The sequence below is a fragment of the Pelmatolapia mariae genome, linkage group LG5 (genome assembly GCF_036321145.2).
Source record: "Pelmatolapia mariae isolate MD_Pm_ZW linkage group LG5, Pm_UMD_F_2, whole genome shotgun sequence".
NCBI lineage: Eukaryota > Metazoa > Chordata > Actinopteri > Cichliformes > Cichlidae > Pelmatolapia > Pelmatolapia mariae.
Window position 1 is genome coordinate 25,004,111 of NC_086231.1, and position 27,021 is coordinate 25,031,131.

At 41.0% G+C, this 27,021-nt stretch overlaps 1 protein-coding gene across 1 annotated transcript in view; it reads left to right on the forward strand.

Annotated features, from left to right (window-relative positions):
• Window positions 1-27,021, forward strand: part of acap3b (ArfGAP with coiled-coil, ankyrin repeat and PH domains 3b) — a 60,424-nt gene that overhangs the window by 26,671 nt on the left and 6,732 nt on the right. Inside the window, exons 2-19 of the mRNA XM_063474425.1 lie at window positions 7,229-7,286; window positions 11,393-11,512; window positions 11,879-11,932; window positions 15,165-15,223; window positions 15,524-15,707; window positions 15,889-15,933; window positions 16,044-16,139; window positions 16,281-16,355; window positions 18,354-18,365; window positions 23,438-23,550; window positions 23,861-23,912; window positions 24,120-24,220; window positions 24,341-24,452; window positions 24,571-24,803; window positions 26,028-26,097; window positions 26,279-26,373; window positions 26,456-26,676; window positions 26,768-26,860. Of these exons, the coding sequence (XP_063330495.1) occupies window positions 7,229-7,286; window positions 11,393-11,512; window positions 11,879-11,932; window positions 15,165-15,223; window positions 15,524-15,707; window positions 15,889-15,933; window positions 16,044-16,139; window positions 16,281-16,355; window positions 18,354-18,365; window positions 23,438-23,550; window positions 23,861-23,912; window positions 24,120-24,220; window positions 24,341-24,452; window positions 24,571-24,803; window positions 26,028-26,097; window positions 26,279-26,373; window positions 26,456-26,676; window positions 26,768-26,860 (1,793 nt within the window). The remainder of the gene's footprint in view (window positions 1-7,228; window positions 7,287-11,392; window positions 11,513-11,878; window positions 11,933-15,164; window positions 15,224-15,523; window positions 15,708-15,888; window positions 15,934-16,043; window positions 16,140-16,280; window positions 16,356-18,353; window positions 18,366-23,437; window positions 23,551-23,860; window positions 23,913-24,119; window positions 24,221-24,340; window positions 24,453-24,570; window positions 24,804-26,027; window positions 26,098-26,278; window positions 26,374-26,455; window positions 26,677-26,767; window positions 26,861-27,021) is intronic.

Here is a 27,021-nt window from a genome sequence, read left to right on the forward strand (position 1 = left end):
GAACTTTTCTGACTTTTTTTTTTTTTTTTTTTTTTTTTTTACTACTTTTGCATTTGGCTTGGGTCAGTGTAACTGGACCCTACAGAGGTTGCACAGGTAGTCCAAATCCTCCAGGACAGCACATCAATATGATGCCAGATGTTTTGCTGTATTTAAGCATGGAGGAGATTCCAGGAGACAGGCATTTACTGGACAGGACCACAGAAGGTCCTTCTATCAGCCGGACCGCTATGTGCTTTGGACTTATGTCAGTTCCCTCGCTGATGTAGTGAGTCCTGGGTTCCTCCTGGTGCACAACAATGCCCAGCCTAATGTTGCATCAGTATCCAGTTCCTGGAGGATGAGGTAAATTGATACCATTGACTGGCCCCCATGCTTGCCTGAACTAAATCCAATAGCACACCTCTGGGACATTATTTGTTGGTCCATCAAGTTCCACCTCAGAGTCTCTGTGAGTCAGTGATGGCCTGGTCCGGATGTGGGAGGAGATCCCCCAGGACACCATACGTCTCATTAGGAGCATGCCCTGACATTCTCAGGCATGCATACAAGTACGTGGGGGCTATAAAAACACTGAGTACTATTTTGAGTTTCGACAAAATGGATTAACCTGCTGCATCATTTATTCACTTTGATTTTTGGGGTGTCTGAATTCAGCCAACTATGGACTGATAATTTTCATTTCCATCAAACGACGTGGCATCCTTTCACTCCTAACACATTACCCAGCCCACATCAGTATATCCAGAATGATTCTTTGCCATTAGGTTTGATGCATTTTAAAAGTGTGCCTCAGTTGTCTTGAGCAGTGTAAAAGATCTTCTGCAGTTAAGGATATGATCATTATTTAGGAAGGTGATTTGTTCACTGCACAGATGTGAGAGAGGTATCAGTCTTTTCATCTCCCTCTCAGCAAGAGACCTCTAAAGCAAATCCCCAAATGTTGAACTCTTCCAAAATTTAAAATTAACATTAACAAAATGTATCCAAATGTTCGCTACCGCTGTTTTATGAGTGTTGCATGAAATCATTTGTAATCCAGTTAAACTGAGGCTCAAGACTACAAGCGAGGCTTGTCCTTTTTGTCTGCATCCTGTTTGGTCTCTTTGTCCGAACAGCCATCGGAACAGTCAAATGTTTTTTCAGGGAATGAGTGTGATGTTTGTTGTGTGTTGGGAGTGAGGGGGGGGGGGGGTTTTGGGAAGCAGTGAAGGCATCTTTGTTCTCTGCACATAAGATAGTAGTGTTTGGCTTGGCTGGTTATTGGTGTGAAAAGACAGCCTGTTTAGGAAAATGTGTGAGGATCATTGACTGGAGGCTCTTTTAATGGGCTCTGAACACGTGTTTGAGCAATTAGTGGCACAGAGCCTTGAATCGCGTTGTATTTTGTTGAATGTTGGACTGTATGGATCTTTAAACACTTTCTGCCATGAAACTGCAGATTTTGAGATTTATACATATATAATTACACAGATTGCTAAATGCATTTCAGGTTTATCTTTTTATGTATGCTCACACAGACTTATGCACACACACACACAAAAAATAAACACGCTGTCTTCGGCTTTGTGCCATCAGCAAACACGGGAGTGTTACAGACAGGAAGCAGACAAATGGACAGACGCAAGCGTACGCAAATGAAACAAAGAGAGTAAGGAGACTGTGATTTGGGGGATCAGTAATCGACAAAAATTATAATTATTATCTCGGAATATTTATAAACAATTTTGTTACTGAAGAGTGAATATAACGATGTTTGTGTGATGGGATTGAAATTGATTTTTTAATTAGCTGAATGTGGTCTAGCATGGAAGAACAAAGAGATGAGGGCTGGGGCTGCTGTTGCTGTCTCCACCCAAAAACCACCTGCTCCTGATCTCAATGATTTCCATTAGTGTGGACGATTAAAAAAAAAAAAAAAACCCTACATCATTTCATCCTCAAACAAAGTAACCTCGTTTTATATTTCCTTGCTTTTTTACAGCTATACCTTGCAGTTCATTAGTATAAAAGAAATGTAACCTTAACTGGGAAATGATCCTGAAAGCCGTGATTCAGCAGGAAAAAAATTTTTTTTTCTACTAACACGAACACGTACGACTTGAATAACAGAGCTCAGCTCGCTGTGATGGGTGTGTTTGTATTGAGCAGGACTGACCACAGCTTAAAGCTCCTGTGGGATCAGAGTGCTACTCAAGGGCACTTTGCCTGTCACAGTGGGCGCTGCAGATGCATCACAAGCCACACTACAGCCACGAGCTCACTGCTGTAATGCACCGCCTCGTCAGTGACAAAGATCGTATCAACGGGTTGATATGTTTCATCAGGAGGAGAGGAGTCGGTGTAAGAGCACACATCGATGAATAATGTGCTTTTTAGAAAAGGAAGAAGCTGAAAGGAGTGATGGAGGAGCGGTGGCAGGGGGCGCACAGGGACAGACACATTAGACAAAGAGGAAATTGGTCAGTAAAAAAAAAAAAGAAAGAAAAAGGGGAGACTAATGCTGATGCCTGTTGCCATGGTGATGTGGGTCAATGACTGGTTGCCATGGTGATCGCTACTTGGAATTCTGGGAAGGGATATTTTGGCGTGTGGATGAGGGAAGACGTTTATTCAATGTAACTGAGAATGTGCAGCATGCGTCTGTGTGTACAGACGGGCACCTTTATAACAGCAAGTGTGGTAACGTGTGCTGCAGTAAGTCAGGCGCAGTGCTGCTCAAAATTCAAAATAAAGAAAGAATATCAAGATAACGGTGCAGCCTGTAACCTGTCATTACTTTGTGTCAGGATGATATGAAACATTTTAGTCTCTAAGGTCTGCATATTTGAGACTTCGTGTCTTTGAATTTGGTGATCAAAGGTCAGAGGTCACTGTGACCTCACTCAAGGATGTTCTTGGTATTTATGACCAGTGTTGGTCAACTTACTTGAAAATAGTAATTAGTTACTAATTACTGATTACTTCCCAAGAAAGTAATCCCATTACTTTACTGATTACTTACACAACCTGAATACATTGTAAAGCAATAGACAATTCTATTTTTTCTGCATAATCCATCAGATGAAATTCGAATGAAAAAGACTCTTTCTAAAAAAATGTTTTACTAGTTTTCATCTTTTAACTTTATGCACTTTGCATCAAGCAAAAATTAAATTATATGCAACAGTCTTTGACTTGAAGAAATTTGTTCAACATTTAAACCTATTTACTGCATATTCCAGTGTATAAAATAAAATCTTTTTTTGTGTTTACACTCACTATTTCAAATAGATGCAAGTAAAAAACAGCAAAAAATAAATAAAATCAAAGACTCAGCGGCACTAAGTCCTGTCGCTCTTAAATCTATTGTCACCTGTTTAGCAGGAGTGGAGCCGGTGGAGGTTTGCCCGGTGCCGCAGCGCTCCTGTCAGTGGGGGGATCTGGGGGTTTTTCTGTGAATTTCACATTTCTGTGCCAGCGTGCTTGGTGCTTGCTCAGATTTGAAGTTTAATTTTTCGCTGTAGAAAGAAGTTTTCTTCCCACACAGAGTGTACAGTGGACACTAATGTTTTTGTCAGCTTTTACGGACTCAAACTTAGTACTTCAACACTTTAAACGCTGCATGGTCGTACTTTCTCCCGCATTCCATATTATCCACTGTTGTTCTACACATTTCTGTTGCTACCACAGCGTCGCACGCTCGTACGTCATTGTCATGAGATACTGACAAACAAAATCACAGTTTAGTAACGCAGTAACGCAGCGTGTTTATGGGAAAGTAACAGTAAGCTAATTACTTTTTTTGCAATAGTAATCCCTTACTCGCTGCATTATATATATTTAAAGAACTGACTGGTCAAATTCAATCAGAGTTAGATTTATATGCAAATAAATCCATTAATGCACTAGACATAAATCTGGACAAAAACAGCCAAGCTTTAAAATTTCAGAATTTCATATCAGAAACGTTGGCACAGGCATGCATCCATAGGGCAGTCATTCTACTTTTTTTATTCTTAGTTTTTTTGTATGTGTGGCAAAAAATTGTTCTTTTAGATTGTTGTTTCAGATATCAGTAAGCTATTCTTCACACAGCAGTAAAAACCCCATAATGTATTCATCCTCATTGTTGGCAGAAACGACCTGCATGTTAATGGAAGTAAATTTGGCAGATTGCAGGTTTTATGCCTAATTTGAACCTTCTGATGAAACCCTGTTGTTAATGGGTTTCTGGGTCAACGTGTGTCTTCTGTTTTTGTATCTTTGTTTGCATGTGTCTTTGTGTGTCTGTCCAGGTGCATAATCAACTCCTCATTCATTTGGTGAGTCACACTTTTCTGTATGTGTCAGTGATGAGTGGGAGTGCACTCTCCACATGAAATAGTGAATATGTAGTGAAAACAGGAGTATGCCATTCAGTCCCCACAGCTGCCTGGCTTGATGAGTCATCTGGTAAACAATAAAAAATGTGATACAACAAACTGTTATAAGAACAGCATGCTCCTTCAGTGAGAAAAATGCTCGCTATGCATGCATTTACAACCCTGCTCACAGTAAAGTTCATGTTCTGATGTAAAGCAAGTTCAATTGAAATTCAAAATGAGATTGGTTACTTGGTTTCAACATTAAAACAGTGTTGTCTTCATACTATTTTCTACTAAATTAAGGCATATAATTAAGGTATTTTAGCTCTTACGTCTGGGCTTGCCTACTATCAGCAGACGTGATTCCTTTACTTCTGTCCTCCAGGTCCTTGAAGTGATGCTGATGTGAATGCGATGCTGTGTGACAAGCTGAGTCTGGAAGACATGAGGGGAAGCTCAGGGCTTTGAAGTGTGTGTGTGTGTGTGTGTGTGTGTGTGTGTGTGTGTCTGTGTGTGTGTGTGTGTGTGTGTGTGTGTGTGTGTGTGTGTGTGTGTGGCATGTGAAGAGATGTGAGATGACGTAGCGTGCAGGCTGCATGCTACAGTACACCAACAGCATGGGGAACAAGAATAGACTCAGCACAGTCGTAGGTTGTAGTTGAGGCTAATGGGTGTGCACATGGTGGTAGTGCACGTGAGCCCCCCCTCCTTCACTATTGATGTCAGCCCATGTACACCATGCTAAAACTGCAGTGCATATGAGCCCATCCCCCTTCTAAATGACCTGCATTATTGTTGGGGCTACTTTGGGGTGTTTTTACTACTTTGTCTGTTTACACAAACTGAACACGCACATTGGAAACAAATATATATATATATATATATATATATATATATATATAATTTATTTTTATTATACATTACATTTCATCAGTCTGCTCCTCCTGTCATAAACATGCAGGCATCCACCATTGCAGGATTACCCATAATTGTCCATGGAAGTCTGTCTTACTTGATTCCACTACAATCCCTTGTGGTAAAGGGAAAAATAAGGACAAACCTACATTGACACACACACATGCTTGCTCTCTGTCTCTTGCATACACACATAATTGGCTTGTTAATGCTGTTTATTTACTTAACCTTCACAGAGCTGACATCTTTCTCGGTGAACTGATTTTCAGCGCGTCACCATTATAAACCTACAGGCATGTGTATCGATGCAGAAAACATGCATGCCAAATGCATGCTGCAAAAACCTCTACATGCATCAAACCTGTAACATAAAACAACGGTATCGCCACACACAAGTGATGTTGTGCTGAACTCGAAAGCTTTGATCAATAGCATATCGACTGCTGCCGCTGTATTATATGTCATCTGTGTCACCCTTGAATCAAATGCCAGTCAGTGTTTATTAGGCTGCACGCCACCAGAGACACAACACCCTTGTAATGAGCTTATCCTCTAAACTGAACAGCTGCTTGACATTGGTGGTGTTCAGTACAGAGTGACTTAATTGAGAAGATGATACTGTTGGATAAACACACAGCTTGGAAGACAAAAAAGCAGAAATTGACCCGTTCCTGAGCACATGCAACAAATTACAAAGTCAGCTTAATGAGCGATCTGTGCTAACACCTCTTTTTTTTCATCGCTCTCTCTGTGAAACAATAAATACCTGCCATCTTGCAGACCACACACATGCACACATGCTCTGTCAGTGTGATGTTGTGGTAGAGAAAAATTCAGTCTGTCTAAACAGAATGTGTCGCGGGTGAGAGAAAAAGAAATGGGCAAGAGGAAGACAGATGCAAGTCAAGAATCGGCAGCTCGTGGCATTTTTTGGAACTTTCAGGAGCAGCATATTCCCAGAAAGTAATCCTGGGAATGCTTTTTTTCTGGATCAGCTGCTAACTGACTAAACCGACTCGTCCTGTCCCTCCCACATGAGCAAGCCTACAACCTTAATCACATTAACTAGCTGGGCAGCTGCTGGTGCTTTTTTTTTCCTCTTCTGTGACGTATAAAACCAGCTGCAGGGTGTAAAAGGGTTGAAGTAGCGGGTGGGGTTGAGATTATATGATGAGGTCATCATCTCCTGTGATTTATGGTTTCAGCACGTGATGGGTGGGACGCTGGCTTCTGCATGTATCAGACTCCGCAAATGCTCCAGCTGATCTTTGAAGACTGAACATGGGAAAATGAGATTAAAAGTATTAACTGAAAAATATTATCCTATAAATCTGGGCCAATATCATGTAATTCTAAAATGCTGGTACTAAATATAAGCTCCTCTGTATTGTTGCTGCCTCTTTTATCACCTCACCTCTTTGATACTTAAGTGCAGGCCGATACGTGATCTTACATTGATTTAGTTTGGCTTTTTTCATTGATTTTACAGCTCAGCAGTGGTTACTAATCTTCCAGAGTGATGCCTTTGTCAATCTGATTATCAGGATTAATGTTTAAGTGTGTGAGACTGATATATGTTGACCGATTGCAGCTTAATTTGCTGTGGGATAAAATACAGATCCTCTAAATGCTCCAATGTTATACATGGTACAGCTTTACACTGTGATTTTTAAGCCATGTCTTCACATCTGACCTTCCTCTGTTCTGTTTCTTTTAGGTGTTTTCTTTTAGAGCCACAGCCAGTTTAAACTTTTCACCGATATATCTGTTTTTTTGGTTTTTTTCTTATTATTCACTCTGATAATGTGGCTTACGTTAATCCAAGAATCTCTCTGAAACAAGAGTTTAAATCGTCCGATTGTGGCTGTAATATTTGTTTTTAGGTTAAGCTGTGGCTCCTTTTCTCAGAAATGGCATTACTGAAAAGCATTTCTGAGTAACCGCCTGTCTTTGTGTTCTCTCTACAGGGCTGGAATTGATGATGTGGAGACAGATGTGGTAGAAATTGAAGCGAAGCTCGATAAGGTATGAATCCTTGTAACATGTGGACTGTGCTTCTCATTAAAAGATAAAGTCAGCTGATCCATAAGGGAAAAAAATCACATGTCCATTTCTTTCAGTGGTTAGAACACTTTAAACAGGACATTAGTGGAATTCATTGGCTTTGTTTGAATGCTAAACGCCACCAGATGGGGAGGTTTTCTATGAGTAGTACTTCCTTTAGAGTCTACGCTGTAATCAGTTTTCTGTATCGCTGTCTTTCTGGCTCTGCATGTCTGCAGTTCACACACTTGTTATTTAAATGTCAGAGCTATTTAAATAATGAAAACGCTGCAGACAGTTAATTAAATGCAGTAGGTTCATGCACCGAACGAGAGGCTGCCCGTTTACAGGGAGAAAAGACTGATTAATGCCAGTGAGGTTGTAAGTAGTAGAAAAGGCTCACATAGTGCAGTTTATTACATTAGTGTGCGCTGAATTTTACTTTTTTATACAACAATTTATGAAACATGAATTAAAGCACTTTACTTTATTCCATCTCATTTGTTGCTGTTACCTCACAACAAGAAGGTCCTGGGTTTGAATCCTCCCACTGTCTGGGGCCTTTCTGTTTGGATTTTGCATGTTGTCTCCATGTCTGCCTGGGTACTCGCCGGGTACTCTGACTTCTCCCCACATACCAAAGACGTGCTTGGATTACGTTAACTGGAGATTCTAAATTAGCTGTAGGTGTGAATGTGAGCGTGAACGTGTCCAGGGGGTCACAGGGTGCCTACAAAGATGGGCTCCAGTCCCCCTGTGACTATGAACTGGTCAAGCAGATGAAAATGGATGGATGGATCACTCTGCCCTGAAGTGCAATTTGCCTGAACACAGGAGGTGTTCATTTTAAAGCTGCCATAGGGACCAAAACTAGGAGGTATATTTATTTTATACATATATTACAGTTCATATTCATGCAGCATTTCATAGTACTATCAGTCAGGTAGCTATATTTGTTTGCCAGAATGAGCCCAGCAAACATACACTATTTGGACAAAAGTACTGGGCCGCACCACATCTCAATTCAGATGTTTTCGGTTCTATTGCCACGTGTGTCTAAAATCAATCAGCTAGCCAATGAAAGAATGGGACGTTCACTGTATTTGAGTGTGGTACTGTAATAGGAAGCAACCACTGGAATAAGTCAATTTTAAAGTATTTTTCCTCCTTGATATTCCACAATCAGCTGTAAGTGGTATTACTTGCAAAGTTGATCTCTTTAGGAAAGACAGACACTCAAAAAAGTGGCAGAACACATCAACTTACAGGGTGGGGCCACCGAGTGTGAGGCATAAAAGTTGCCAGCTCTCTTTTGACTAAAGATCTGCAGAGTTCAAACCTCCAGCACAAACACTGATGTTAATACCAAACAGGTATCAGCTCCTGTATGTGGCCCAGTACTTTTCTCCACATAGTATATAACAGAATAATTTAGTAAAAGAAGCTTAAGGTAACTCCATAGGTGTAGGCATTTGCATCAGCATCACTGTGATCAGGCTCTGTTCTCTATGGTATTAGTGGGAGGTTAAAGGTTTAAAGGCAAATGGAACGACTGGAATAAATTTTATAGCTGTATCAAACCTAATTAGCTACAGAGATAACTCTGGATGGACCGGATGACTGTCTTGAGGAAGTGAGCTGAAAGGCTTCTTCAGATAAACTAATAGACATGGAAGTCAAAGAGAATTTAGAGTGGGAGATTGTGTTACTGCAGCTTCTTTCTTCTGTTTTCTGAAGGTGAATCTGAGACAGTTCTTCAAACATCAAACAGCCTGCAGACATAATGAAATGTAGATTAACAAACCTCAGTGTGAACATCTAAGTTTGTTTAAATAATGAAGTGGTCATTTAGATGGTTTTGACTTACTTAATACTAAAGTTCATCATTAAGGAGTCATGTGAATAGAGCCCCTCACTCTCTACACATATAAACATTCCTTCCACCAACTGATAATGCAGGACCTTATGAACTTTGAACTTTGAACTATGAACTCCAGTTCAGCCTCACTGAAAACTGAAAAGGCTCAGAGGAGATAGATTTCCACCAGGGAGGTTTGTTCTGTTCAGCAGGAGTCCTCCACCTGCCCTGAAGCTGCCTGTGGTGACAGCAAAGGCTTTCAGGACAGGACACGGACATGACTGATGAAAGCTGAATCTCTCTGACAAGTGTGAAAACATTTAGTGCTGTCCGTCGGCTAACTGGAACACTGAAATGTTGAAGTGTTGCTGTTATTTAGAGAACACTAACAGTACTCAGAAACATTTCTAATTAGTTAAAATATTAAAATTCACATTCTTCACCTCATTGCCCAGCGATTCTGCAGTTATGCTGCAATTATACTGTAATTGTTTCGGTCAATTAACACAGCAAGGTCTGTCGTGTGGTACCAGATGTGGCATTTTGGCTCTAGGTGGACCCCTGTAGGTTTTCCAACCCATTTATTATAGCCAGACACACAGCTTGTCCCTCTAATGGCCATCCTCAGACCCCTGGGGGGTTCAGGCCTGCACTCAATGAGATCACATTCCCTACACCAACCAATTTGTTGACATATATGTTATCAGACCAGCCTGGGAGGAGCAGCAGCATCGTGCTTCATTGGCTTTTCTACAGATTCCTAAAAATGCTGTTAAAATTTGGACTGCGTTATGCATCTTAGAAAACATACTGTGTGAACATGAGTGTGAACATTTGGCAACTGATGCTTTTGATCCCAGCAGCCCGTTTTAGCAGTGTTCACGCGGCTGCAGCCCTTACTGTCAGCCACCCAGTAAACCACAGTCACATACAGACAACCTTGGGAACGCTTGCACGAAATGTGATAATTAAAGGTTTACTACGCTCTCTCTTAAGCAACCCCCAACCCCACCCCTTGCCAGCAGACACACACACACACATGTTGTGTTTCTGCATAAGTGCATTGGTAATGACAGTGTAACTTTCTGCACCTTATCATATTACTTGCAAAAAGGGAAAGCAGTCACAGTAAAAGTCATGATGTGGCATTTAAAGGCATACATGCTTTTACTGTCTGCGCTTGTTAGTATACATTTATGTTTAGAATTTCAGTTTACCCTGACATGACCTTGGCTGCATACTATATTATACAGTATACTATATTATTTAATTCTCAGTATTGTGTATTGAATCCCAAAGCTTTTTAATACCTAACGTCTGCTTATCGAGGTTGTATCAGCGCTAATGCCTTGGCTCTGAGGTTAGCCAAGTTTCTATGAAATTTTGTACTTGAATGCATTTGTCTTTGGAGATTCCCCTTTTAGTGCCAACTTAAACTTTAGTAAAAACATCCGTAAAAACATTAACGAGCAGTAAGTTTGCTAAGTGCATCTGTCTTCATATTGCTTGCATTAGGCTTTTTATTGCAACAACGCATATTTCAGATATTTCACAGGAAAATGTTTATTGCTTATTTCTTTCAGCAGTAGATTTAAATTGTCTCCAATTCTGTTATAACGCTTAGGAAAAAGGTGATCCAGCCATAAATAAACATTAACAATTTTTTCCTTAAGGCACCTCAGAATGCCATGATGACTTCTTCATGCTGTGTAGTGCCATCAAGTGTGTTTGCACTCTACTTTTGGAAAATATTGTAGTTACGCAACCTTGCATCTGTCAGTAGAGTTGCACAACACAGAGCTAATTAGCAAGTGTTTGAAATTTCCTCTATTTATTATGTACCAAGTTGTGAATAAGTTGGTGTGTGGGATTTGGGACGCTGCTTTAATCATAGTTGTGCAATACAGTCAGTGGCCTTTGATCAGCTTCTTCATTTCCATCTTTTCATTTGCTCATTTAGTTACTTTCTTAATAAATACATGCTTCTCGGTTGGATTCCTGACACAGCAGCTTCAGTAAGGCCTGCGCTGGCCTCCAAAATTATTATTATTCCAATTTCGAGCGTCCTCTCGCATTCAGCATGTGAGCTAAAGATTCTTATAGGCTTTGTTTGATTTACGTCATCATTTTGACTATTAATATCCTCACATCTCATTGTGTTAAAAGTCTTTAAATAGACAGTGTTCTTCTTTTTGGGGCATTAAAGTGATGTTTTTACACCTCCCATTAGTTGGTGAAGCTATGCAGCGGGATGATCGAGGCCGGCAGGGCCTATGTCAGCGCTAACAAGCTCTTTGTTAACGGCATCAGAGACCTGTCCCAGCAGTGCAAGAAAGAGGAGATGATATCGGTGAGTAGAAGCAAAGATATCTTCAACACTGAGTTCAGATTCACTGAGTAATATTTGAGTGCCAGCTTCTTAGCACTGACTTCTCCTCTGCCTTTGACTTGGACGTTCCTGCATGCATTCGCCCAACTGTTGTGTGCATGGAAGAGGTGACCTGATTTGAACAGGAGATGTTTACACTAAAACTTTACATGCCTGCAAGCATATAGACCTGAAACTGACTTTATAGTTTTTTAGGAAGGCATTTGGTCTCTGTTTCCTGTGTAATGTGTACTCAGGTATAGATAAGTTCAGAAAATCTTGTTATGTGAGAAAGATTTTGACGTTCATATGGAAACCCTTGCTTACATTGTGCACTCTACATCACAGGAATGCCTTGAAAAGTGTGGCGAAAGCCTCCAAGAGATGGTCAATTACCACACGGTAAGACAGATCTGCACACACACGCGCACAGACACACTGTATGTTGTAGCCACAGGTGAGAGGTTGAGGTACAGTGCAGGTCTTCTGGCATATTAACATATTTCAGGCATGCAGTCCTCCTGGGCCTCCATGCACAACCCTTACACACACACACAACACTTCAACTGTGAAATCACTCTGTGACTTTGAATCTGTCCACACTGGCCAGTGATCATGTGTGTGTCTGATTCAAACCACATGCTGGACCAGATGTGTATTGCAGGTTAATGCATAAACACACACATGCACACTCACACACTCACAGGTTTTCCCCACATGACTCCAGAGTGATTTCTCCTCATGACTAAGTGTGATCTCGAAATTTCTCACTCTATGAAAGGTTTCTCACACTGCTGAGATGATGATACAGGTTTAAAAAGCCCAAGGCAGAAAGAGATATTACAGCACTTTAAAGTAATCAGCAGTAATCATTAGGACATGACAATATAAGACAGTGTGTAATATTCTGAGATGTTCACTCAAGTCCATGTTTATACATAATGCACGCATGCATGACAAAATTAGGAACAAAGGAGAGTATTGACAATGAAGGGAAGTGGAGGAAGAAAATAAACACATCCATTAGCCACATTTCCTCTTCCTTTTTTTATAGACGCGGTGTACTGTCTTTTCCTTTCTATCCATTACATGTTATGTAATGTCTGCAGTCTTTGCTTATAGTACATAGAGCACCAATTTTAAGAACGCTGTTTCTTTTCCGCTGCCCTTTCACACCATCTCAATGCATCCTCTGCGAAGCCTTTTTTTCTTGCTTTCCAAAAGAGTGTTTGTTTAGCAGATTTTATGAATAAACAAGGGAAGGAAAAAATAAAGGATGAATTCCTTTGCTAACTTACACATCCCTGCATCTTATCTACTAACATAGTCCCACGGTTTCCTGTGCCGTCACCCTCATGGAGAAGCTTCAATTCCCTGAAATGTGAGAAGAGGACCAACATCCATCTCTCTTACACATCCATCATGATGAGGATGATGTGAGGAAGAGATATGAGAAAGAGAATCAAGGAGATGTGTTAGCCTACTAAAAAGCAGCCTTAGTTTCTTTACTTAACCAATCAGTGCCTGTTCCTAAGGCTTTTTAGCTGTCGAGCGTAAACAAGGGCATTCAAAAGAAAAACTGATCTCTCAGTAAATTATATAAGCAAATGTGTTTACATTCAAACATGGATTAGTCTCAGCAACAGATTAGGAAGCTTAAAAAAGTGAAACTGAGCAGATTTCTCTTTTTTTTATATTGTCGTTTGAGTACCTGTTGACGGCATTGTGCGATTTTCTTTACTGTGATATATTTCTGTTGATGATCACTGTTCTTATTTGGCCACAAGCAAAAAAGAGCTTTGGCTTTCCATCCCAGGTACAAGAGGGATGGCTGATGGGGCTTCTAGACACGGAGGATCTTTGAATTTCAAGAGAACTGCATGAGGAAATTGAGTGCTGACATCATGTAGGTTGGGCTGGGTCGAGCCCAAGGCATTATAATCAAGTGCAGGCCTGAGTGGAACATTTGGATTAGTTTCTATCAGATGTACAGAAATTGTTTTGGGTTTCATTTCTTTTCCATGAAACTGCAGATAGCTTACACCCCGTTTTGGAGACTGTCACTATTTTGCTCAACACAATTCAGTGTTGTGTCAGTGCAGTCTGATGACACATCATTATTTAAAATTTTCTCAGGTAGTTTTCCATTTTCAGCATTTTAATGATGAATGCATGGTAGTACTTCCAAACAATCCCTGGTTCTGTCGAGGGCAGGAGACACAAACCCCTTTTGGGATTGCTTCAGAAAGGGCATCCGGTGTAAAAATCTGCTAAATCAAACATGCGCCCCCGCAGTGATGACCTCTTGTTAATAAGGGAGCAGGTGAAAGTAGCTTTCCTAATCATGAATCCACGGTGAGATATGTGTGAAAGGATTATACTTCATTTTATTGGGATTATGGGTTATTTCCTCACAATTTCTTAATGATTTATTTTAAATTGTTTATTAGTCACAGAGGGGAACTAGAGGATAATAGATTAATTTCAGTTTAGTTAGTTGAGCTGAGTTTAAGGTAAATATTCTCAAAATATCTCGTCATTCTTTATGCTTGTTATGTTAATTATATATAACAAATGTAATACTTTTAGACATTATCTGCTGACTAAATTATTGTAGTCATTTAATTGTGGCTATTTATTGTTGCACTAATTAAACATTGATTGAAGTGTTTCCAGTGAAAGGAGACATGGTAAGTCAAAGATTTTTTTAAAAGTACATATCTACTGATGAAAGGGTGGAGTTGCAAAGTTTTTCCTCCTTATATTAAGAATCCATTGCACAATACTTAAAAGACAGGCTCTGTGGGAAGTTCACACATGCTTATGAAGGAATAAATCATTCCAACGCTCGACGTTGTCCACTTCAAATTTCCACACTGAGTGTGCTCTACATTTGCAGAAACGTACAGTATGACAAGCCACCTCAAGCAAAAACTCTGAGTCTCATCCGCCGTGTGTTATCAGGCCCTGCAGAGATGTCATGTGGTCGGAGGCTTACATGTACACTAAGCCCATAATCCTCAATGTGTATGCTTCCAAACTAGGGATTGCTATAGAAAGTTTAATCCATAGGATACCAAAAGTGATTGTTGTGTACACTGTCCGCATGCGTGTGATTATAAAGCAATCACAATTACTGTAAGTCTCTGCGTCTGCGTGAGCTTGTGTGCACGTGTGTTGCACAAAGATAAATCAACAAGGCACACGGTTTTCCTTAATATAGTCTAGGATAATATCAACAGCAGTGGCTGGAATATAAAAATGGAAACAAACTCACTTCCTATAGTGGAGATAAGAGTTGGTTACAATGCATGAGAAGTGGAGGAAAGAGAGGATGAGACAGTCAGGAAAGGGAATCCCATACTTAACAGGAAGTAAAATGTGGGATCAAGTATTGCTAAAAATCTACTGAGACGGTAGCTGAGTGTGTTCACGCACATGCTCGCTTTTCTGATTTCCTTCAGCTCCTCTCTGCTTGTGGCTGAAGCCGTTAAAGTAATCACATGAAACGGATCATAATGCCATCTTGTGCCCAGATCAGAGAACTGCAGATTTTCAGATGTATTCATTGCTTGCTCTTTAACTGCTGTGCACTGTATCTCATACGATATCTCTTCCTTCCATCTGCTCGCAGATTTTGTTTGACCAGGCTCAGAGGTCCATCAAACAGCAGCTTCACACATTCATTAAAGAGTGAGTATCACATCACATTTGAGTAGATTTAAGCACCTAAGAGAGGTGAGGACAAGTGAGCGAGATGTTAAACCACTAGCTATATGAAGACTAGATGGCACAATGTCTGTTTTTATAAGTAACCTTCATGTTTTAAGATTTCTATCTAGTCCCCCAATTGTTGTGTTAAGTGTGCATTTTTGTACTCACATGCAGAAATCTCCCAGTAATAACAGAAATTAAGAATTTCGATCTCACCGTTTCTGATTTGGCAAAAAATGTGTGAATTCTTACCTTTGTGCTTCATGGTGCTTGCACCAGGGACATACGGAAGTTCAAGGACACAAAGAAGCAGTTTGATCGAGTGCGTGAGGACATGGAGCTGGCGCAGGTGAAGAACGCGCAGGCACCCAGGAACAAGGTGCATGAGGCGGAGGAGGCGACGCAGGCTCTCATCCTTAGCCGCAAAGCTTTTCGGCACCTGGCCCTGGACTATGTGCTACAGGTGAGGCACACAGAACATAGACTCTACTTGTTATTACTAGTGTTTTCCAATAGGTGGCACTGTGAGTCAACTTCTGTTGAACCCATGCACACGACTCTTGATCTGCTCTCTGATCTCTCCTGTACATCTCAAACATGAAGTCTAAAATGTAGAATTTTCTTTTTCTCTTTGTTTCTGGCAGATTAATGTGCTTCAAGCCAAGAAGAAGTTTGAAATCCTGGATGCAGTGAGTGACACGGATCCATCTGTATCGTCACAGAATTATACATATACAGCATATGTATACCTGTGCAGTGTGTTTTAACTTTGTCATTTGACTTCCTTTGTCTGTTACAGATGCTGTCATTTATGCGAGCCCAGTATACTTTGTTCCAACAAGGCTTTAACATCTTGGATGAGATTGACCCCTATATGAAAAAACTGGCTGCACAGGTAAACAAAACAAGCAAACCCAAAACATAATAAAGAAACCATACCATGTGGTTTCTAGTTTCATTGTCCTTTAATTTTACAAACATATTTTATTTTTCACTCACTGCTCCTGCTGCATATATGATCTTGTCTTCTGTGCAGCTAGATCAGCTGGTCATTGACTCGGCCGTGGAGAAGAGGGAGCTGGAGCACAAACACGCCCTCATCCAGCAGAGAGTGAGACACCATCACAGCTCTTATCTTTGAGCCCACATTGCCATAACAGTTCATCCCTGTGTCATTTTCTTCCAAGGAAAACTAGGGCAACCTTACCTTCCACTTCTTATGCTTACTTTTCCCTCCACCAGTCATCATCAGTTGCCATCTCCATTTGAAAAACATGTTACAGCAGCCTGTCATATGCTGCCAAATTAGATCACAATTCATTTCAGTTATATTTCAAATTATATAGTGCCAATTCATAATAGCGTCAAGGTGCTTTGTATTGTAAAGTAAAGACAATATTAAACAGAACCCCAACAATCACACAACCCCCTTTGAGCACGCACTTGGCAGCAGTGGGAGGCAAAAACCTCCTTTTAATAGGAACTAGAAGCAGGCTCAGGGAGCACAATCTGATATCCCCTTGTTGATGTTCTTCCTTCATCATCATAATAATGTTGGTCCAGCAACTAGCTAATGCTACAAAAAACCTCACTATCAAAACACCATGAATAACCTAAATTCAGCTAAGAACAAATATATCTTCATAATATATTTATTCTATTGTATAAATTAATAAAGAAAACACCTGAAATACTCACCATGAAATGCTTCTCGTTCCAGAAGAGAGTTTTGTATGAACAGATTTATATAAATTTCCACATTGCAAAGTATGACATCATAAACATGATTGGTCAGCTGCACTGTTGATCCTGGACCAGCATCATTATGAGTAGGAACAACACCAGCACAGGGATATTAGATACACCGACTCAGGGAAAAGCAGCCAGAGATCATTCGTAATGATGCTAATAGAACACAATACAAAATAAACAGATGGTGTGGAGACTCTACATCATCTGTATTTTCATAAATACTAAAGCTTAGCGTCCCGCTTACTAGACTTTTCAGGGGAAATAATGATTACAGCACAAGTGGTAATCTTAAAGTTTCTGTCTTTTAAAGGCCTTTTCACGACTATTTCCAGCTTCTCTTTTTGCAGCCACTGCACAGGTCTGTGCAGATTCTCCTGTCTTAGCATAGGAGAACTTGCACTGATAGTGAAATCTGAAATGCTCATCAGATATTGTCTACGCTGACCAGAATGTTAGATATGTTTCCTTAAAGGTTGATGAAAGGAATTTCTTTTTGTCTATTTACATTTTGCACTCTCACTTAGCATGACAGGCACCTCCTAATTCAGTAGAAGTTCAATAAAACACCGGAGTTAAAAGTGGTAACTGGCAGCATTAAAATAACAAAGCGAAACAGATCTTACAGAGACCACAGATGCCTTCATGAGGAAAACAAAGCCTTGAACTATTTATGTTTGTTTAGTAAATGCCATTGTCCTGTTTACTGTCTAAGGTTTGCGAGACACTGATAGACGGCATTCTGCGTTTTGCGTTCAGGGTTACAGTAAGAACAAGTCCCCTAAACATGCACGGCTCACTCTGCTTGAAGAAAAGCAACTCTTTAACCATCCCCATCCCCCCAGTAGCCACACACATGCACAGATGCATAAAAAAAATCATCCATCTGTTGCCGGAAGAAATGCCAAAAGCATGCCTGTTTTTCTGCCAGAGGCCCTTCCCTCCGATCAATTTAGTTGCCCAGGGAAGGCATCCTGCCAGACTCGACGAACAGCTTTGTGCATGGATTAATGACCTTTCAGCAACTCGTCCTTTTTAATCCATAAAACGTGCATTGAATTGTGCCACTGGGCTTCATTTCTGATGGTTTTAGAAAAATAACGCTTCACGTGTAACATGCTGCAGTTCTTTTAATGAGATCAAGAACAGCTGTTTTATGTGTATATTTCTCAGTAGCTCTCTGATGTCGCTCGCTTGTGTATCAAGATGTGCTGGACACCCATCAGTTGCACATATTTATTCTTATTTAGTTTGTTCTGGTGAAATTAATGCAGTCATGTTCCTCCTCTAATACATTTCTTCCCCCTCTCTCACTCTCTCTCTCTCTTCACTGTGTCCTTGCTTGGCCTCTTCCTCACAGACTCTGATGCAGGTGAGTTTGTTTTGTTTTTTTTCTCTCTCTCTCTGTACCTTAACCTTGGCTTACTGGTTAAAATGAACCACGTGTATGTTAGATTTTTTTTTTGATTAAAGGTTTTTAAAAGGAAAAAGTGTGTGGAACATTGCAGTAATGGATGGCTTAAGAAACACAGATCTGCTTTGCAACTGTTAGCCCGTATTTTGACCTGGCCTGTTTGGCTCTAGGTGTCAGGTTTCTTGTGTCGACTGGTGTAGGTTTTCAGCTGATCCTTGAAGTTTGTACTCTAGCTCTCAAGGGCAAATTATCTGGAAATTAAAAATAAAACGAAAGTAATCTCACTTTACTGAAAACCTGTAAATTTTCCTGCCCCAGGAGATCTTTGTCTACCAGTCATTGTGTATGTGTAGCAGTGGTAGTAGTTGTTTCACCAGCTCGACCGATGCATAAATCAGTGTGCCTTTTTGTAAGCATAAAGCGAGACTGTGTTTGCGTGGGAGAGACGTTAACATCAGTATTTGTCTGAAGGCGCTGACGCGTGTCACACCGATGTGCCCTTCTTGAAATTTCTTGCTCTTAAACAGTTTTTATACGAGTGTAAGACCCTAAAATAAGTCACCAAAACAACACAGATATTTACTATTATTATATTCAATTGTTAAATAAATCATTACAGTCTGTGTGTAAAAATATCGAAGCAGGGGTGGTGATGATCTGATGATCAAACATCTGTCTGCCACCAACACAGTGCCAGTGCCAGCACTGTTTTTTGTTTTTTTGGAGCCAGCTCTGCCTTTTTGGTACCTTTTCAGAACCAATCCTCATTCTGACAGGTCAGAAAACCAAAAGTTACAACTGCCAGCTTACAGCCAAAGTCAACAGATGGCATTAAGATGCACAGCCGGGTCTTGAATGTGAGGGCAAGCAATGGAAAAAGATTACAAAGAGATGAAGAGAGAAAAAAAGTGAAAGATCCAGACCGCAACTGATGACGGTGTAGGGCGAGACAGATGACGGAAGGCCGTCTCTCTCAAAGAGGGATAAACTCAAAGCTCTTTCAAATCAGATGTCTGGTCTTTCTCAGGAAGTGCTTTTATCAAGAAAAAAAGCCTGAAGTAACATGAAGACAGAAAAAGCATCACTGCATCAAGAGATGAAAGAGAAAACGCTGCCACGAGCCATTTCAATTTTTTTTTCCACTGAACACTGACGTCTGTTTTTTCTGATATTCCTTCCATATGCAAATGTAGTAGTGTGGGAAGGAGCGCTATGAGACGGCAGAAGCTGTGAATTATAGATGCAATGCATTCTTTATTAACAGTAACTTCAGCACTCAGGGTAAAAATAAGACCGATTCATGGAAGTAGTTAAGCCTGCCTGCTTTATTTGCAGAGAAGTTAATAAGGGATGAGCACCAATAAATATATTAGCATGGGGTTATCTGAAAGGGGCATTGTTGGCATTTGGATGAAGTAGAAACAGCAATCAGGTGATGAGTGAGAAACCATTTTAGCCATTGCATACATACACAGTGGGTTCTTCTTCTTTACCTCGCGCTTCCTTTGATTGCCCCGGCGGCTCCCTCCCCATCTCAGCCCGTCCTCCTGCACAGATCACACGCTCCCTCGTCACTTTCTTTCACAGCAGCACTTTTTTGTGTGTGTGCAGAACATCATTGTGGCTCCCTGGGGAACCAGGGCCTCAACTCTCTCCTCCTTCATTGTCACCACTTTTAACTGTACAACATTTTTTAAATCAAGCAAATGCAAAAACAACAGAAAAAAACTAGGGTGTTAATACTAAACATTTCCTTAACCGCTTTTATCAATAATTTGCCCAAACTATATCCATTTGCATTGCTTTGATTACACGCACGTTTGCTTGCAGCGTATTAGGATGAGGTATTTTTTCGTAATAATTTTCTGTTGACTGGTGACAACTGCCGAGGTGTCCCTGTGGTTGATGGTCCCAAACAGGCTCACAAACTTCCTGACAGAAAAGGCAGTTAAAAAAAACATATCTTCAGACTTAGTTTATCTAGTGACTGCTCAAGCTGGGCACCTGTAAAAGCAGTACTTTTCTGTAGGAGCTGCGTTACACAGGTGTTGTTTCAGCTCAGTGTGCGTTGCGTGTCTGTGGTGTGATGGGTTATTACATAACATGAAGACTTTGCCTGGAATGTTATTCACTATATGCAAATTATCACATGCAGGTCACAATACCTCCAAATGTATGGAAATGTTTCAACATGTCTTACACAGCCTTACTGGTATGTTGCCAGAATTGCATGTTCAGGGTCTCTTTTGTTATGCCGCCTCCTGTTCCTTTAGGCTACTTGTGCACTGCATTCTTGAACAGTCCTGGCTAACTGAAGGTTGTAAGACAGGAGGGAACATACATATTTGTATAAAGCTACGCATTATTCTGTGTGTTAGAATCAAGGGCTTCCTTTTGACTCGCAACTGCTTAGACTTGTGACAGCTGCAGTGCTTCCAAACAAAAAGTGCTTTTAGGGGGAAAAAAGAGCTGTGTTGTTATTGTTATTGCACATCTTCAGTTTGTATAGCGACTGCTCAGGCCTGCCACCTTTAAAATCTTTTGTTGTAAAAACTTATTTGTAGGAATTGTTGTTAGACAGGTGCGGTTCCACTTCAGTGGGTGCCTTATTAAAGGCCTTTACCTGGAATGTTATTCACTATATGCAAATACGTGTATTTGTAATATACATATATATATGGAACTGGTTCAACATGTCTCATACAGCCTCACTGATATGTTTTGGGCCCGCTGTTTGACTCAGTGCCATTATGCAGCTCGCTTTGTCTTTGGGCTACTTGTGCGCTACGTTCTTCCATTACCCATTATCCTCAGCACATTTCCTGTTGTTTTATGATTTAAAACTAAATGCACAAGCTGATGAATGAGCTCTTTTTAGTCTTCAAAGAGACACGTGGAGTAACATACAAAGTCTGACCAGCACAGGCCCATGGGCTCAGTGTCCTCCTCAGTCATGCTGGATGCCACATTTGCTACAGAATCACTAAACTACTGTGAATGTAATAATAAAACTGAGCTTGCACTGCAATAACTTATCAGTGATTCAATTCAGTTTATACTGTAAGGTAAAAACCCTAAAATATTAGAAAGAACAATCACACAATCCCCATGAGCAAGTACTTGGAGACCTTGGGAAGGAAAAGCTCCCTTTTAGCAGGAAGAAACCACTGATGGAACCACAGGAGCAGGGACTGGTTGGGTGTGAGAGGAAAGAGAAGAGCACAAAGGGAGACAGGACAAAAGGCAAACTACTGGAGAGTCAGAGTTTAAGAATTGCTAATGATTAAATGCAGTAGTGAAAAGACAGAGTGACCAAGTGCATCATGGGAAGCCCCCAGAAGCAGAAGCTTATTATATGTGTTTAAGTTTTTCATTACTAAATTGTATCAATTAGTGTAACTTATAATTGAACCGTATCAGTAGAATTCAGCTGCGGGGCTCACAGTGACTTAATTGGGCAGGCCCTGACCCCTGAAGCCTGTCCAGTTTGGCTCAGTGGCGCAATGCAGCCTCCAGCGCCTTTGGGCTAGTCGCTGCATTCTTGCGCGGTCCTGGCTGATTTAAGGTGGGAAGAGGGTGCTCCGGGCTGGTGTTTGGGGAGCAATAATGTCAGCTTGATTAAGCAGGAAAAGTTTTTAGAGCTGCAGACAGATGGAAAGCTGACTCCCACAGAAGACGCTCGGGCGGGGGTGAAAGGGCAGCCTTAAATCGCGGGTGGGGCGGGGATGAGGTATGGCTACGTTTAGGGCCTCACATGCAGCAGGAAAATGAAACGTTTGATCTTCAGCAGCCGCTGCAGGGGTCACCCCCGCGGGGCGCGAGGACACGGTGACAGCTGTATGCTAATGTGCTCCCGCGCCGGGTCCACGCGGCCGGAGGAGCGGCACGAGCGTGTCGCTGTTCCTCTTTGACAGTGTGTGTCTGGACTCGCGTGAGGAGCACATTTGTCTCCTTTATCATCATTTATTTACGAATTTTTAAGCTATTATTTTCGTGTCGAATTCGTAATGCTGCTGGATGTCAGTGTGATAAAGATGAAGATACTTGGCATGCTGAGCTACACGCTGGTGAGCTTTTATTTATTTATTTAACCTGAAGTTTTGATGAGAGCTTCTGTTCGACTCTTGTACGCTGTCTTCCTTTTTTTCCATTGGTGAACAGACAGCAGGTTTAAAAGTTTAAAATGCAACAATTAGCTGCATGAGGGAAAACTGGAGTTAAGGGAAATGCCAACACGGGTGTTCCTCCAAATGTTCTTCAGTCTTTCATTCTATAAAGTTGGTGCAAAAACGCTCAGTTGGAGAGCCTACAACTAGCCTGCTGCTCTCCAGCAAATGTGTGCGCATAAGTGGCTCTTGAATCACTTGGAAACACCTCCAGGTGTTTGGCCGGTGGAGAACCAAGCTGTTGTACCACATCCCATCATGTTTTTGCTTTCTAGGGCCTGCATGTTTTGGAAGAATTGTTGCTGAAGAATTTTGTGTTATTATAGTACCTCCGTGTCACATGGCAGTTCACCTACTTATCTTATGTCTGAATCTGTTCGTTTCAGTGAATGGGACTTTGTGGCAAGGAATCAGTGAAAAGGCTTTTATGCTTTTAACAAAGCTAAAGGAAAGTGGAAAATTACAGGGGTTTCCCTGTGTAGAAAGTATGTGCCTACTAGTCTGCCATATGTTTAATACTCCCTCAGATCAAAGTGTCACCTAAGATAAGCAAACCTGAGCCTCAGCTCTCATTTCACAATCTGTGTGCTTTTGTTCTTCACTTCACTGACCAGGTGGCATCTGACTTTAGAGACCCTTCTTGGCTAATCCAAGATATACAAATAGGTACAAAAGGTTTAGCTGAATGGTTGAGAAATGCTGACACAATCTTTAAATGTAAACTAATCGTGTTGTGGAGAGGACACTGATTATTGAGGAGGCACAGCTATTGTATGAGCCCACGATAAGGTTACGCAGACATTTGTTGTGGACTTTCCACTGATTGTTTCACACAAACAATTACTTCATATGTTCTCTTTGCAGGATTTTTCCTATGATGACCCTAAGCTGGAATTCAATGTGGATGCACCCAATGGTGTGGTTATGGAGGGCTACCTCTTTAAGAGGGCCAGCAATGCATTCAAGACCTGGAATAGGTAAAATGGAAAGTTACGCTATATAACAAAATAGAATCGAGGTTAGCTTACAAATCAGCTATAACCTGTTCATATGAAAAATACACTAATGTGACAAGATAGGGGTAAAAAGCTCATCTTTCCAACCTTATTGCCTGTGAGCTCTCAGATTTCTATGTAGAATAACTGAAGGAGGAATGTGCTTCGTTGAGCTCTACTAAGTCAGTCGATTTCATTCCATTGGTTCAGTACTGAAAGTAAACTTCAGCATTTGAGTCAGCCTTTCTCTGTCACTCTAACAGTCTGATTTCATACCTTCAACCCCCTCCAGGCGGTGGTTTTCTATACAGAACAGCCAGCTGGTCTACCAAAAGAAACTCAAGGTACAGTCTAATTTTGTAAATGTAAATCTACCGTTTTGGGGTCCTTATGCTAGGATTTTGTCACCACTCTAGCTAACGTACACAGTTTAGAGTTCTTAATTCTATTTGCCACCATTTGTATAATAGCAGGTCAACCAATGTCTTGTCTTTCCTGTCGATCCTGTCACTAAGCTTTGTTTTTCTGGCACTCCCCTTTTTCAATGGCAGGATTCTTTGACAGTGGTTGTTGAGGATTTGAGGTTGTGCTCAGTCAAACCATGTGAAGATAATGAGAGGCGGTTCTGCTTTGAGGTGGTTTCACCCACTAAGTAAGTGTGTGTATTTCACTCCAGAATAAGCTCAACTTTATTTTTTTTAGATTGGGACAGACTTAAGCTAAAATATTAAACAGATAAAGTTGTTTATAACTAGTTTCTATAAACCTTTAGGAGCTGTATGCTGCAGGCTGAGTCTGAGAAGCTGAGGCAGGCATGGATCCAGGCCGTCCAGGCAAGCATTGCTTCTGCTTACAAGGACATCACCGACAACTATTACATTGAGGTGAAAACAAACACATAACCACATACAGTAACACTTACACAATCCTGTAATGCAAGCCTTTATTTTTCCTTAGGTCTTACCGAGTCTCCATCGCTAACTTGTAACTCCATCTTCACAGCGATTGGACCGGACTGCCTCGCCCTCCACCAGCAGCATTGACTCTGCCAGTGAACCCAGAGAGAGAGGAGAGAGGGCTGATAAGGGAGTTCGGGGAGGAGGAGAGAGCCTCCTCCAGCGTGTGCAGAGCCTGCCAGGCAATGAGCTGTGCAGTGACTGTGGCCAAACGGCTCCCTGCTGGGCCTCTATCAACCTGGGAGTGCTGCTCTGCATTGAGTGCTCAGGGATCCACAGGTGACTGTAGACTAAGGGCTGCAGTTATTGTGCAACAATCACACAGACCCTGTGGACTGTAAATCTTTTAAAGACCCCGAAATACATAATGTAGGAGGCAGTCAAAATTAACAAGAAGTGAGCCGTTTATTTTGGCTGACTTCCAGCAGGTGAAGCCACAAAGGGGAGCTCATGCAAGCAAACAGGCTGAATACACAGACAGCATGACAAAGAACATAGATGAGACTAAGGCTATAAGTAAACAGAAATTCAAACATATAATGAAGGTCTAAAAAGAAATTAGGAGCTCAGAAGTATAGTAACACAATCTAAATGATAGTCATCAAAACAAGACCAAAACCCATGATAGTCATGACAGATTGACCCCATCCTCATTCCCCTGCTAGGTTGCACTCACACAGCCCTCAATAATCTTATAAAGAGCATTAAATTCATAACTTTTTCCTAGTTTGTGACTACATTGTAGAAGTGGTGACACACTTCTGCTCACATATTTATTTGATTACTTAACTTGTTATTGAGGAAGCGTTGGAGAAAGGTGTTGGGCACAGATGACAATCATACCACATGCATACGTGGTCAAATCAAACTGAATGCCTGCAGTGAACAAACCAGGCAAACAAACTGGACTTTAAACCTGCTTTGTCAGTTTGTTTTCTCTGTTGTCTCTGGTGAGTTTTTCCTGATTGCCCAACCTTAAAATGAAACTGTCCTAGTTTAGTAAGGCTATTTACAAAAAAAAAAGATGTTCCTTTCCAGAGAAGAGAACAACACGTCACATATCTGTGTGACTGACATTTGCCCTGCTTCTGCTTGTTTTTAACACGTGCCTGTTTAATCTTCTGCATTCAAGCATCCCGTTACATTCACGTTCACGCAAGTGTATCAGTTCTTTTTGATATGTCAAACTTTCCATCATGTAGGCTTATCAGTCAAAACTGTATCCATAAAAAGGCTGGCTGCACTAGAATTAAATTTAAATAAATGTATATGAACTATTAATAAGAAAAAAAGCACAAATCTATGGTTTTTCATACTGGATTTGTCGCGTTTGTGTATATTTTAAGTAATAAGACAATACTGTCTCTGTAATACTTATGAGCATAGCTTCAGACATCTGCCACCCCAGGCAGTTTAAATAAAAGTAGCAAAAGTAAGATTGTGCTAAGACCTTTCGGTTGGATAAAAACTCTTTTTAAACTCTCTTTTTCTTGTTTCTTTCAGGAGTTTAGGGGTCCATTTCTCTAAAGTGCGTTCACTGACGTTAGACTCGTGGGAGCCAGAATTACTTAAGGTGCGCCTTCTTAACGCTTTGCCTACAGCTCATCTTCTCTCTGCCATGTTTTTTTTCCCCCAGCAGAGTTACACGTCTTATTCCTTTAGTTCATTGCTAATGCAATTTTAATTAGCCCTTTTAAAAAATGTTCACTTTCTGTGTTGTCTCTCTCATGTTTGTTCTCTTATCTTATATTTAGCTGATGTGTGAATTGGGGAATACTGTGATCAACCAGATTTATGAGGGATCCTGTGAAGAACTTGGAGCAAAAAAACCAGGCCCCTCCAGTTCAAGGTCAGTTTCTGTCCAGCAGAGTAATTTTTCCAAGACTCTAAAGATACCTTTTACCTTCTTTCTTATGATCATTTACCTCCAGACAGGAGAAAGAGGCCTGGATCAAATCTAAATACGTGGAGAAACGCTTCCTGAAGAAGATGAGTGGCAGCGAAGCGCTGGTGGAAGGTGAAAGGAAGTCCCGCCCTTGGACAGTGAAGAAATGCCAGCGACACAGCAGCTCTGTTCGGGCACCCAACAAGGCTCGTAGGAAATATCACCGATATGAACCTGGCAGCGCCTCGCCGGCAAACCTCTCAGCAGGTCAGTGTGGGGACTTGTGATGTGGTGATAGAACCAAACACACTGTGAGGCCCAGACTGAGCTCTTGTTCTGATCTTTTATTCTCCTGCAGCAGCTGCAGCAAAGTTTCGCCGGGACTCACTGTTCTGTCCAGATGAGTTGGACTCATTATTTTCCTACTTTGACACTGGCTCTGGTCCTCGCAGTAAGTCCACTACACAATGTGTTGATACCAATACAGTGCATTGTTATTGTAGACATTAGAGAAGATTTTAGGTAAAGGCTCCACAGTGAAACAAAATAACTCAGAAACTGAAGTTCTTATAGCAGTTTTCCACATATTTGTGATTTCCTGAGCAATACAAC